Raw genomic sequence first — 12,382 nt, 5'->3', positions numbered from 1 at the left:
AAGTAACAGAGTAACAACAGGTTAATGTTAGGAACGCGCAGTGACGCCTAGTTGGCTGGATAGTTGCTCAATTTCAATTATTTTTTTTGTTGAGCTAACTTTAACTTTTATAACTGATACTGCTGGTATAATAATAATGTAATATGCCTTAAAACTTTCTAAATTCCTATTTTATTTCATGTTATAAACCTTAGCAAATCAGTGTAATTGCAAAGTTTTGTAGCAAAATTTTTACATTATTACAGATACACCAATTCAACCTGGTAAAATTATTAAAATGTTAGTTACACCAAAATTGTGAAGGAAATCTGAAAAGTTCACACCTGAAAATGTCCGTGTAATTGTAATTTTTTTAAAGCTAGAATTTTTTTACGTATACCATTCGAAAGAGCAGAAAAAACTAAGAAAAACTGTATATTTAACTCAAAAACCGTATTTTGTCAGTTACCCCAAGTGAACCTGCAACTGACGATATGTCCTCTCTCGACAGTCAAAAAACAACCTTATTCCTTACCGCACAAAGCCTCAATGATGTTGGTGTCAGACATCCTGACAGCAGCAGGCAGCAGTTTAGTCATGTTAGCGACGCCCATGGCAGCATCCGCAAGTAGTTCCACGTTGGAACTGAGCAGCTGGTGGCAGAACACCAAGTCCGTGCCGGTTTGGTAGAGAGCCTGTAGAGAAAATAAATAGGGTATCTGTATTCGTAATAGGACAAATAATACTGATTGAATGATTGATGAAACTGCTGAACGGATGTGCTGAAACTTGACACTCGGATAGTTATTATGACGTAAAGAAAAAATTTTCTAAAATCACCATTAGGGAAATGAGATGCAACGGGGGTCCAAAATTTAACGCGAAAGACGCCGCGGAAAAAAGCCAGTTAATCAGATTCTACCAAATTATGATGGATTTTTGAACGGAGATGATTTAAATTGATTAATTATGGGACTTGTAACGCAGGCAGCTGTATCAGAGCGGAAGTGTGAATAAAAATGATTTGAGAAAAAAGTTAATCCAAATTATTAGGCATTATAGCAATATTTAATGTGAATAACGGGCAAGACAAGACTGTTTTCAATTCAAGATTATTAGGTATAGTTCGTTTCATCCACGAAAATGCGACCCACCAATTTTTGGACGAGGGAAGCGCGGGGTGCGGGGAGTTTGAACCGAGCAATCCGAGCGTCATTATTGTAATGTGCAGTCATGGATGATTTAGCGTGTACCGATAACACTCAAACATTAGAGGAAGAATGGTGGGGCGCGTCTTCGTGGATGAAACGATCTATACATTATTACATTGACTACTTACATCTCTCCCGTTAGAAGTGAAAGACATCTTAGTCAGCACAGCAAGGCAGTGTGGCTTCATAGCCGGCAGCGCCATCTCCAGGTAAGCCAGCAGTCGGAGGATGCAGCCCGACTGGTACAAGTGGGCAGCATTCTCTTCGGTCTCCACGTAGTTGCGTAATACTCCTAACACTTGGGTGTGGACGTCTCGGAACTCGTAAGACTGGCGGCGGAAGAAATATGATAATTAATAAATGCAGTCAAAGCGCCAATTTTTGTAAATAATAGGACCTCTTTCACATTAGGACGTTAAAAGCGCGACATTAGCGCGGCAGCAGCAGATGCCTGACTTCACATTATGAAAACGCAGTTGCGCCTATCGCGCGTTTGTCGCGCTGTAAAGTCGCTCTAAAGATGAAAGGTTTAAAAAAATATTTAGGAACTTAACTCAAACAAAAGTACGGACAGATACGGTCCACTACATATCTACGTCTTCTTTCATTTTATCGTAATTAACAATATATCACATCATCCTCATCACGGTATTGATTTGGTCTACACTGTAGAAGCATGACCCTCTGTAATTTACCAAACGCAAATTGAGACTGAAAAAGTGTGATAACTAAATGATTATTGAACTGCTGCTAAAAATCGCCCACAAAAAAAATCACCTCCAAAATATCGCACAGGTCCAAAACCCCGGTAGACGCCCTAAAAGTCCTCTGCACCACTTGGTCCTTATACCGGCAGATGAGCTGGTCCACCGTCCGCAGCGCCGCGTGTTGTATGGCCAGGTACTTGCTCTGCATCAACGCCAGGAGAGACGGCCAGCTGAACTGCTGGTTCTTGGTCACTTCGGACGCGCAAACTGGGTCGTCTAGAAGGTTGCTGAGGGTCTGGGAGAAAAATAAGAACTAAATCACTTTCGTGTCGGCCGTTTGGTGTAGTGGTTCGAAACGGACTACTATTCCGGAGATTGCGGGTTTGATTCCCGCACACTACAAACATTTGTGTGCATGAACATATTTGTTTGTATTGGACTGGGTGTTTTCTATGACAATGTATAATATGTATGTATTTACAAAAAAAAAGTATTTAAGTATGTTTAAATCCGTTGTCTAGTACCCATAGTACAAGCTTTGCTTAGTTTGGGACTAGAAGCGCAGTGCAAAATGTCCAAGGATATTTTTTTATTTCTTATAAACTCTAATAAACTATGAGGGAGGTCATTAGGAAACTCATAGGCCTCAGATCTCTGAGGCAGTGCAGCAACCTTTAATTATTCGAAAGCGATACATGCTGGACAAAGACCCCAAGACCCCCAAGACTTGCCATAACGACGTCCAGCAGTGGACGTCATTTGGACTGAAACGAACGAAGGATACATGACAGATAGCTGGAAACTTTTTTCAAGAACCAGTAACATTAGGGCGCCTTCAAATGAGAGGCGTGAGGAAGCGCTGCAGTAGCGCCACTGAATTTGAAGGCGCCCTTAGTCTTTTAAGTATACTGGCTGACTAATGCAAGCAATAAGTGTCTGGGTATATTTCAGCTCCTACGTTCGATAGATTTTATTTTTCAACACAGTGCAAGCAGTAAGTGTCTGGGTATACTTCAGCTCCTACGTTCAATAGGTTTCATTATATTCCCAACGCATATATCGCGGGCGTCAAGCCAGAGTCGTATAAGTAAGCAATAGCCCTAGTACTCGTATTGTAGTTTTCGAGTATGTGCTAGAAAACAGTTTTTGAAGCCTAAAAAGAAGACAATACCTGTAGACAGTTCTTCTGGACATCAGGATCTAAGCTGTTTTTCATTCTTGAAAAGAGACTGCTCAGAATGTTTGCGGAGACCAGCTGTTCGCAGCCAAGTGGTTCTCTGGTCAGCTCCGAAAGGACTAACGACGCGAATTCCAAGACAAATACATCTTCCATCTGTAACCAAATAATGTCAGTGTTTCATTACGAGAAATCAGAAATGAGGAGATCCGTAAACGAACTAAAGTCACAGATTACTTAGCTGATGTGGCAATAGGTAGGGCACATAGTACGCAGAATCGACAACTGATGGGGCAGCAAGGTTCTGGAGTGGAGGCCACGTACCGGAAAGCGAAACGTAGGACGTTGAACGAGGTGGACCGGAGACCTTATAAAGGTAGCAGGAAAGCGCTGGGTGCAGGCATTTACATTGATGATGATGATGATGATGATCCATCCGACCGATTTCGGCCATGGCGACCACTCCGACTCCTAGTTGTCTTGGCGGCGCTGGTGTGCCCGAAGATGGCTTACGTAGCCTATTTTCGCATCAAACCCCCTCGCACATTAAGGGCATCTGAGCACGCCGCCAACATAGTTATAGTGAATGGCATTTACATTATAACATTTACGGAGACTCCACAAGTATTCTTACAATCGGCTGATTTATGTAATCGACGTCAGCATAGGAGAGAATCAAATCATAAGCGACGAAGACCAATAGAAATGTGTCTGCCCATTTTAAAATCAAAGAAGGCTGTTCTGTTTAAATTAATACCTTGACGAGCATAAACGCGATCTTCCTCAGGTTCTGCGAGTTGGCCAGCACTTGCTCTGGGCCCCTCGGCAGCTGGCACAGCTGCGCCAGAGCCTTCAGCGCGAACCGCTTGATGTTCAGCTCGGGGTGCTCCACGTGGGGCAGGATGTAGCGGATCGCGTTCAAGTTGAATAGCACGTTGCGGTAGCATTCACAGCACGCTTCATCCTCATTTTTGTCATAGGACGTCCAGTGCTGAACATAGGCCTCCCCCCAATGATTTCCACAATGGCCGGTTGGTGGCGGCCTGCATCCAGTGCCTTCCTGCTACCATTATGAGGACGTCGGTCTACCTTGTGGGTGGACGTCCTACGCTGCGCTCTCCGGTACGTGGCCTTCACTCCAGAACCTTGCTGCTCCATCGGCCGTCAGTTCTCCGTACTACGTGCCGTACCCATTGCCACCTCAGCTTGCTAATCCGTAAGTCTCAAGAATTTAAATGATACCTTGACGAGCATAAACGCGATCTTCCTCAGGTTCTGCGAGTTGGCCAGCACCTGCTCCGGGCCCCTCGGCAGCTGGCACAGCTGCGCCAGAGCCTTCAGCGCGAACCGCTTGATGTTCAGCTCGGGGTGCTCCACGTGGGGCAGGATGTAGCGGATCGCGTTCAAGTTGAATAGCACGTTGCGGTAGCATTCACAGCACGCTTCATCCTCATTTTTGTCATAGGACGTCCAGTGCTGAACATAGACCTCTTCTAATGATTTCCACAATGGCCGGTTGGTGGCGGCCTGCATCCAGCGCCTTCCTGCTACCATTATGAGGTCAGTCCACCTTGTGGGTGGACGTCCTACGCTGCGCTTTCCGGTACGTGGCCTCCGCTCCAGAACCTTGCTGCCCCATCGACCGTCAGTTCTGCGTACTACGTGCCCTGCCCATTGCCACTTCAGCTTGCTAATCCGAAAGTCTCAAGAATTTAAATGTTACCTTGACGAGCATAAACGCGATCTTCCTCAGGTTCTGCGAGTTGGCCAGCACCTGCTCCGGGCCCCTCGGCAGCTGGCACAGCTGCGCCAGAGCCTTCAGCGCGAACCGCTTGATGTTCAGCTCGGGGTGCTCCACGTGCGACAGGATGTAGCGGATCGCGTTCAGGTTGACAGGACGTTGTGGTAGCAATAGTCACAGCATGATTCATCACCATCATCGTTTTAGCTATAGGACGTCCACTGCTGAACATAGGCCTCCTCTAATGATTTCTACAATGGCCGGTCGGTGGCGGCCTGCATCCAGTGCCTTCCTGCTACCATTATGAGGACGTCGGTCCACCTTGTGGGTAGACGTCCTACGCTGCGCTCTCCGGTACGTGGCCTCCACTCTAGAACCTTGCTGCCCCATCAGCCGTCAGTTCTGCGAACTACGTGCCCTACCCATTGCCACTTCAGCTTGCTAATCCGTAAGTCTCAAGAATTTAAATGATACCTTGACGAGCATAAACGCGATCTTTCTCAGGTTCTGTGAATTGGCTAGCACCTGCTCCGGGCCCCTCGGCAGCTGGCACAGCTGCGCCAGAGCCTTCAGCGCGAACCGCTTGATGTTCAGCTCGGGGTGCTCCACGTGGGGCAGGATGTAGCGGATCGCGTTCAAGTTGAATAGGACGTTGCGGTTCGCCATGTCTTGCGCGGAGAACTTGGTGATCGCTCGGAGAGTCTACGAGAGGATTAGTGAAAACCAGTGAAAAGAAGTTCGATTTCCAAGTGCATAGGTTTGTAGTAAAGATACTGATTTGTGGTTTTATGGTTACGAAGTTCGATTCGAGCATCTGTTGGACTGATTTAAGAAAATGTCTTGACTAAACCAGAATTTCTTGAAGAAACGTCGGTAAGATTTTCATTCCTGGTAATGTTACAGTTGTTGAAAGACCAAGTGATTATTTTTTGTTACATAACACGACGATGCTGACAATGCTGAGACAATAGACAGGCTGAGCAATTACAAGTGCAACAAGGGCAGTGAGAGCGACATAATTTACTTAGCCATTTAGCTAAGAAGTTAGTAAATGTTTACCTGGCATAGTATCTCGGGTTCTGCTGATTCCAAGAGCAAAATCGAAGTGTGGGCACTCTCAGGAGTTATAGTATACGGGTGGAAGGTCAAGTCCTTTTTATCAGCAGACCGATTCTCCCTCTCCTTTTGAAGTGGTTTCGCCATGTTTCAGATGTGCTGGTTATGGAATATGGAAATAAATAAAAATCCAAGTCGTATCAATAAATCAAAAATTCACAAACTTTCAAAAAGTTATGACATTTAATAAATGTCAAGTCAACCAGACACCAAAACTATAAAAAGTTTTAATCAGTTTTTACCTCCTTTTAGCTCAAGCAACTCCTTCCAATTTCAAAATCCCACTTGCTAATCATGTCACCATCACTTGTCATTCAAACCTGTCAAACATGAGCAACCGTATTTTATAGAATTTACCTTTAATTATTATGTATAGGCGAAACATATTCGTTCGTTCCATAGGGGGCGCAGCACGAAAGTTCAGGGCACTGCAGGAGGTGTGGATTCTGCCGTGGTGGGGCAGTGGTGGGCTGTCTTCTGCCCCCCTGTGGGCCTTGGATACCCTGGTGCTGGTCGTGAAGCTGTGCTCTACTTGTGCTATGGCAGTGTTCAGGGTGCTAATTCCGCCAGCTATGAAAAGCTTGCACGGGGAAACTGTGTTGGTAAGCTACCTATTAGTTTTTTATTCATAGTTCTTGATTCTTAGGCATATGAGACTTTATATAACTCAGCTTTAACTAGGAAAGTAACAAATCTATGGTGCGCAAAATCACCGGGCCGCCAGAAATTCTATAAGCATCAAATGTCCCTGGCGCTGCGGCGTAACGTTCTAGAAGCGTATTCGTCATTGTACCATATTGTACGCTTGATGTACCTACTTACGTCTGCTTGCAGCTTACATACAAACAAAACTACGCGCCGTGGTCAGTGGCACTTACAATATTATGTACTCGCTTATACTACAACGTTTGTTTATGTTAGATCACCGGAGCTGGTAATGGTGTTGGGCGGGAGCTGGCCATACAGTTCGCAGACCTCGGGGCTACCGTCATCTGCTGGGACAGCGACGCGCGCCGCAACAATTCCGTCATCGATGAAATCCGCAGTAAAGACGGCGATGTTAGTTAACCTACCTACTACCTTCATAAGATCTTCATTCGTTTCAGCCTAATGACGTCCACTGCTGGTCAAAGTCCTCCCCCAAGCAGTTCCATAACGATCGGACCTACGCTGCTCGAATCCAGGCTCTTCACAGGCCTGCCCACGCTACGTCTTCCGGCCCGTAGTCGCCTGTCATAAGACGTATTGATAGTTTAAACTTTTAAAGTATTAAAAGTTAATACCGTATTTGAACCAGGAGTAAAGCGAGCCTATTGAGTGTAGCAACTCCGGTTTCTATCCTGGTGTCATATTTCATGAACGACTAATAGGCGAAGGATGTCCTGATTGGATCGACTCAATGGCTGAGTTCTCTTCATCTATTCATTTGGAAATAGATGTTATGACGTAGGCATCAGCTAAGAAAGGATTTTACGAAACTCTACCCCTAAGGGGGTAAAACGTGATCCACGCGTACGAAGTCGCGGGCGGCCGCTAGTTGGTTTCTAAATTGGTTTATTGGTTGGTTGGTACCTATAAAGATTAATAAACACCTTTTCAGTGCTTTGGCTACACCGTGGATATCACAGCGCGGGAGCAGGTGTCCTCGTTAGCAGCGCGCATGCGCCGCCAGCTGACCGACGTGTCTATGGTCATCAGCAACGCGGGCGCTCTGACCTATGCTCCGCTTAACCACCTGCGACCGGAGTCCATCGCCAGGATCATTGACATCAATCTGCTGGCGCATTTCTGGGTAAGGATATAACCGTTGGGTAGTTATTCTACTTCGGCTATATCGTGGATATAACAGCGCGGGAGAAGGTGTCCTTCTTAGCAGTGCGCATGCGGACAAAATCCCACATAACCCATGAGCGGTCCCCAAGACCCCAACGGCCAGTGAATACCTATAGACTGTGAGGTCTTAAGAAGTCCAGAAAGCGCAGTCGCCTAGTTTGGTGGGAGTTCTGTTGAATACCGCTTTGTAATTTTATAAAGGTCTTTTCAAGCTTTCCATTGGTATACCATGCGCAAAAGCGTCGTACTTTGTTGGCACGTGAAATTATATCGCTTTTCTCAATTGTAACACGAAAACCTTTCCAGATAATACAAGCCTTCCTACCGAGTATGATTGAGAGGCGGCACGGGCACATCGTCGCGATCAATTCCAGCGCTGGCTTGATGCCGTGCGCCGATATGATTCCGTACTGCGCTGCCAAGTTTGGTCTTAGAGGTAGGAACTTCATCTTATATCAAGCCTACATTTACATAAAGGTCTGATCGCATTTGAACGGCGCTGAACTGTAATGAGGTGCATATTTTTTTTTTATCCACAACGAGGAAGCTCTTGGCCAGTATCTCACCTGATGGCAAGTGATGATCAGGCCGAAGGTGGAAGCGAGCTTCACCCGGAATTTTCAACCACAGAGGAACTGGCTATCTTACCTCTAACAGCCGGAACACAACAATGCTGTTAACATTGTTGTTATGGCGACAGACTTAGGTAAGATGGTGGTAGCTAGCCAGGCGGACTTGGAACAAGCCCTACCACCAACCAAACCGAACAGAAAATTCTGCCCCCACTGGGAATCGAACCCGGGACCTCTGCGTCTGAAGCAGGTGGTCTAACCACTAGACCACACAGGATGTTATTTAACGGCGGTCTCGTGTGGTTTAGTTAGTACAGCGCTGACTGTATTCAGGTTATCACATCATGATAGATGCTGATTCCACTTCGTGAAGTTCCATACATAAGCTAGGATCAGAAATTTTGTTGCCCCCAACATTTTTGCACTAGGTAGTTATGTCGATACCAAAAATCGGTTCATACTCTTTGTAAGACAAATAGGTAACTTTTATTTGTGTCCAGGTCTAATGGACTCCATAACCGAGGAGTTGAGGCTAGACACGTGGACCAAGAACATCAACATCACGTCTGTGTACCTGGCCACAGTCTCGACGGGGCTGTATCCGCCACCTACCCATCGCTTCACTTCTCTGTACTCGGAAATTACAGCTAAGGAAGCAGCCAAGATCATCATTGATGGTAGGTTTCAATAATGCTGTGTGGAAATCTAAAGGTCAGTTAAGCGAAATGTCGTGTAAAGGTTCGTGTTCCATATAAGGCACTGCCTCTATTCCCAATGACATCGTCATGCCCCTCTTTCCTACTGTGCATATTGGGCACGTGCCCACTGCAGTGCCCCCATCTGCTCAAAAGTCCTTTTTCCAGATGATAAGGGTCCTTGTAAGATCTTTAAGTGCCCAGGGCCCTTAGTAGCGTAACCTATTAAAGACGGCCCTGGGCATCGTCATAGATTGTGACGCTTTTGTATCTGAAACACGTCGTAACGTATTCAAGTATGAACTTTTTTACACTTCAAAACAGAAGCACCTTAAAATTTCAACCCTTATTGTTGCAGGAATCCGCAAAAACCGCAAGAGCATCAGTATACCGTCGTTCATGAGGTGTCTCATCGAGCTCAACAACCTTATGCCGTACCGCATAAGGGTCATCTTCACAGACTTCTTCAACTTTGGCCATAGAGCCTGGTTTTGTTTTTGTTAACAGCAAAGTAGAAATGTATTGAAAAGTTATCTTATGAGAAGTTTACATTATTTGTTTGTAGTTTAAAACTTTAGGTGTGAATTGTTTTAGTAAACTATGTTTAACATTACTTTGCTTTTAATTTTCTATTTTGCTTTGCACTCGCCAACTTTCTCGCCAGTGGCGCCAACTTGGTAAATGCCTCCTTCCTGCTGCTTCCTTTCCATAGCTTCAGCATTGATCAGTTGGCGCCAATGAAGCGGCAAAATACACGGTAACCGTCTCATAGAAAAACAGTTTTGCTAGGTACTTAGGCTGGGGTGCACCATCTTACTTTAACTTTGACAAACGTCAAAAATTTGTCAAACTCCATACAAAAACACCGGTTATCGTTATGGTGCGGTGCGTCCACGCTGGGCGAACGGGCTCGCGCGGCAAACTCGACATCCTGCTCACCCTACTCTTGAGTGAGCAAGATGCCGAGTTTGCCGCGCGAGCCCATTCGCCCAGTGTGGACGCACTATTATAGTTACGGTCAAAGTTAGGTGGTGCAACTCAGCCTTAGTAAATTATCATTGATGAATAAAAGAAACAAGATATTGAACTTACAGATATATTTCAGGAGTCTTCAGCATCACAAGTTTCATATTATTTTATATACATTTATGAGTTGACATGGTAACATCATTCACTGTCTGACCACATCGTTCACATATAATATATTTGTTATGTTCTGTAGCATGTTCATCTCTGGCCTTTTCGTCAGCAAATCGTTTGCAACAAATGTTACATGTGTGCTCTTTCAGCTTCTCATGCTGTAGAGAGTGACGTAACAGTGAAGACGGAGTGGCAAAGCTTTTGCCACATGATTCACACAAATGCCTTCTGGGTACACCTTGTTTTGACGTGTGGGTCTTTACATGAAGGTATGTTTCTTTATGGTCTGCTGATGTGAAACTGCATACTTTGCACCTGAAATAATATAATGAAGTATTGTATGACTTCAAAAATGATTTCAAAAGTAGCAAATACAGAAATTTCTATACAGGTTTTCAATCTTTTAAGATTATCTTTGGGCATTAAACATAGTCTATGTGCATGTAACTCTTCTGTGACCTTCACATCTTCCGATTCAAAAAATCCTTAATTTTTTAGCTGCCTAGCTGACCAGCTGAAACTATAGAAAAGTGCTTTTACATACCTATACAGCAAGTTGTCTGATGTTTTGTGTTCCTCCTTTCTATGTTTGGCCAAAGCTTCACTCCCAATAAATGTATGTCCACAAATATCACAGATTCTCTCCTCTGCTTTTAAGACATGCTCTTTGGCATGGTGGTAGAGCTGGTACCTAAAATAATACTGTGATTAAGTTGATTGCACCAAAAGAAAACAATATTTTTACACATAAGGCCCTCATTGGAAGGCCTACTCTATGAGTGTTGCATTTTTTGAGAGGGTAGTTTGTTTATTTTTACTCATAAACAATTTAAGATTTTGGACCTTATGACCAGGCAATAAAGTTCGAAATTCTGAGCAAATCCATACTTTCTCTTGGACTTAAGTTATAAAATAAAATAATTATTTACACAGATCATGTAATAATTATTTTATAAAAAATACATAGGTACCTTTCTCTAAATATTTCTCCACACTCCTTACACCTATAGCTGCACCCCATGGCAGCACCATAATCAACATGGCATGTCTTATGGTGCTGGTTTAATTTCTCCTTGCTTGGGAACTGCTTTCCACAGTTGCATGTCAAGGGAAATGCACTACTATGGGTCGCATAGTGTTGTTGCATCTTCTGTTTCGAATCAAAGAGCTGGTTACAGTGAACACACATGCGAGACGCAGCATCGCAGGTGCTCAAATGTTGAGTCAGTTTATGAACACTATCAAACTTCACTTCACAGGCAAAGCAAACCAAATTATTCCTATCTAACATTCTGATTTGAACTTTTGAGTTCTGATTTAAGTTTGTGCATTTAACTTTAGGCTCAGTCTCTTTCATGAGTAACTCTTTTACCACATCAATATCCGAATCCAGGATATCTATCTCCATTTTCAAATCGGCTTTCTTTATGATGGCGACTGTGTCTTTTTTCTTTGGTGTCGGCGCTTTAACTTTGGCAGCAGCCATTGAATTTTCATTTCTATCTAATAAATTGACTATGGAAGGAATATCTTCCTTGCCCAAGTTGTTGAGGTATTCTTCTATATTTGCAGTGTTATTTAAGAACTCTAAAAGAGAGTCAGAGTTGTATTCAGAGTCAGGTAATGGCTGAATGGGCGTTTTTGTTTCTGTGGATTTTTTGGCTTTTTCCTGGACTGCAGACTCGAGCCAGTCCTGGGAGCAGCGGGCGTTAAGTTGGAAGTTGTAAAAATCCTTCAATTGGCTCACACAGGTCCCACAAATAGCAGTAGGAAGCTGGTCATTGGGAACCACTCGTAGGTCGAGGCAAGATTTCAGGTGCAAATGGATCGTCGGGTCTCCAAGAATTGATACATGATCACTTTCCATGTCTAGACATATTCGACAACATTTCTGAATATCACCTTCTTCCATAGTTTAAGATCAATAGGTATTTTGAATAAAATACAAGCAAAGCAAAGCAAGTAAACAAACTGAAATGAACGAGAAAGAGAGAAACGGTCAAAAACAGATGTTTTTGACAGCTAAAAGTGACATTGATAGAACGAAATAGCCCTTGTGAGCGTGGCTTAGGGTCCATTTTGAAAAGTAGTAATAAGAAAATGTTTACCGAGATACAATAAATTACTGGATACAACACAGCTCTGTAAAAAAAAACTTAAAAACAAAAAACACTTATCCAGCGTTTTAACAGAGTTTTATCCTGGTTGGCA

The 12,382-nt window shown here is 44.0% G+C and overlaps 2 protein-coding genes and 1 long non-coding RNA gene across 3 annotated transcripts in view; 1 reads left to right on the top strand and 2 right to left on the bottom strand.

Annotated features, from left to right (window-relative positions):
- Positions 1–6,019, bottom strand: part of LOC135071896 (uncharacterized) — a 41,625-nt gene extending 35,606 nt beyond the window's left edge. Inside the window, exons 1-6 of the mRNA XM_063965797.1 lie at positions 5,875–6,019; positions 5,290–5,517; positions 3,069–3,230; positions 1,968–2,192; positions 1,319–1,519; positions 515–674 (exon numbers count right to left, since the gene is read on the bottom strand). Of these exons, the coding sequence (XP_063821867.1) occupies positions 515–674; positions 1,319–1,519; positions 1,968–2,192; positions 3,069–3,230; positions 5,290–5,517; positions 5,875–6,018 (1,120 nt within the window). The 5' untranslated portion in view covers position 6,019. The remainder of the gene's footprint in view (positions 1–514; positions 675–1,318; positions 1,520–1,967; positions 2,193–3,068; positions 3,231–5,289; positions 5,518–5,874) is intronic.
- Positions 6,020–6,233: 214 nt separating this feature from the next.
- Positions 6,234–9,644, top strand: LOC135076399 (17-beta-hydroxysteroid dehydrogenase 13-like). Its single transcript, XM_063970888.1, has 6 exons — positions 6,234–6,533; positions 6,853–6,990; positions 7,532–7,723; positions 8,071–8,200; positions 8,837–9,013; positions 9,390–9,644. The coding sequence occupies exons 1-6, from the start codon at positions 6,300–6,302 to the stop codon at positions 9,533–9,535; spliced, it is 1,017 nt and encodes a 338-aa protein (XP_063826958.1). The 5' UTR covers positions 6,234–6,299; the 3' UTR covers positions 9,536–9,644.
- A 469-nt stretch (positions 9,645–10,113) lies between these two features.
- On the bottom strand, positions 10,114–11,498 carry LOC135076390 (uncharacterized). The gene is made up of 3 exons (XR_010258253.1): positions 11,143–11,498; positions 10,716–10,862; positions 10,114–10,486 (listed from the first exon to the last, which is right to left on the bottom strand). It is a non-coding gene; the product is annotated as an uncharacterized LOC135076390 (long non-coding RNA).
- Positions 11,499–12,382: the final 884 nt, after the last annotated feature.

This window comes from Ostrinia nubilalis, chromosome 1, assembly GCF_963855985.1.
Source record: "Ostrinia nubilalis chromosome 1, ilOstNubi1.1, whole genome shotgun sequence".
NCBI classification, from domain to species: domain Eukaryota; kingdom Metazoa; phylum Arthropoda; class Insecta; order Lepidoptera; family Crambidae; genus Ostrinia; species Ostrinia nubilalis.
This window is presented reverse-complemented; position numbering and strand designations above follow the sequence as displayed.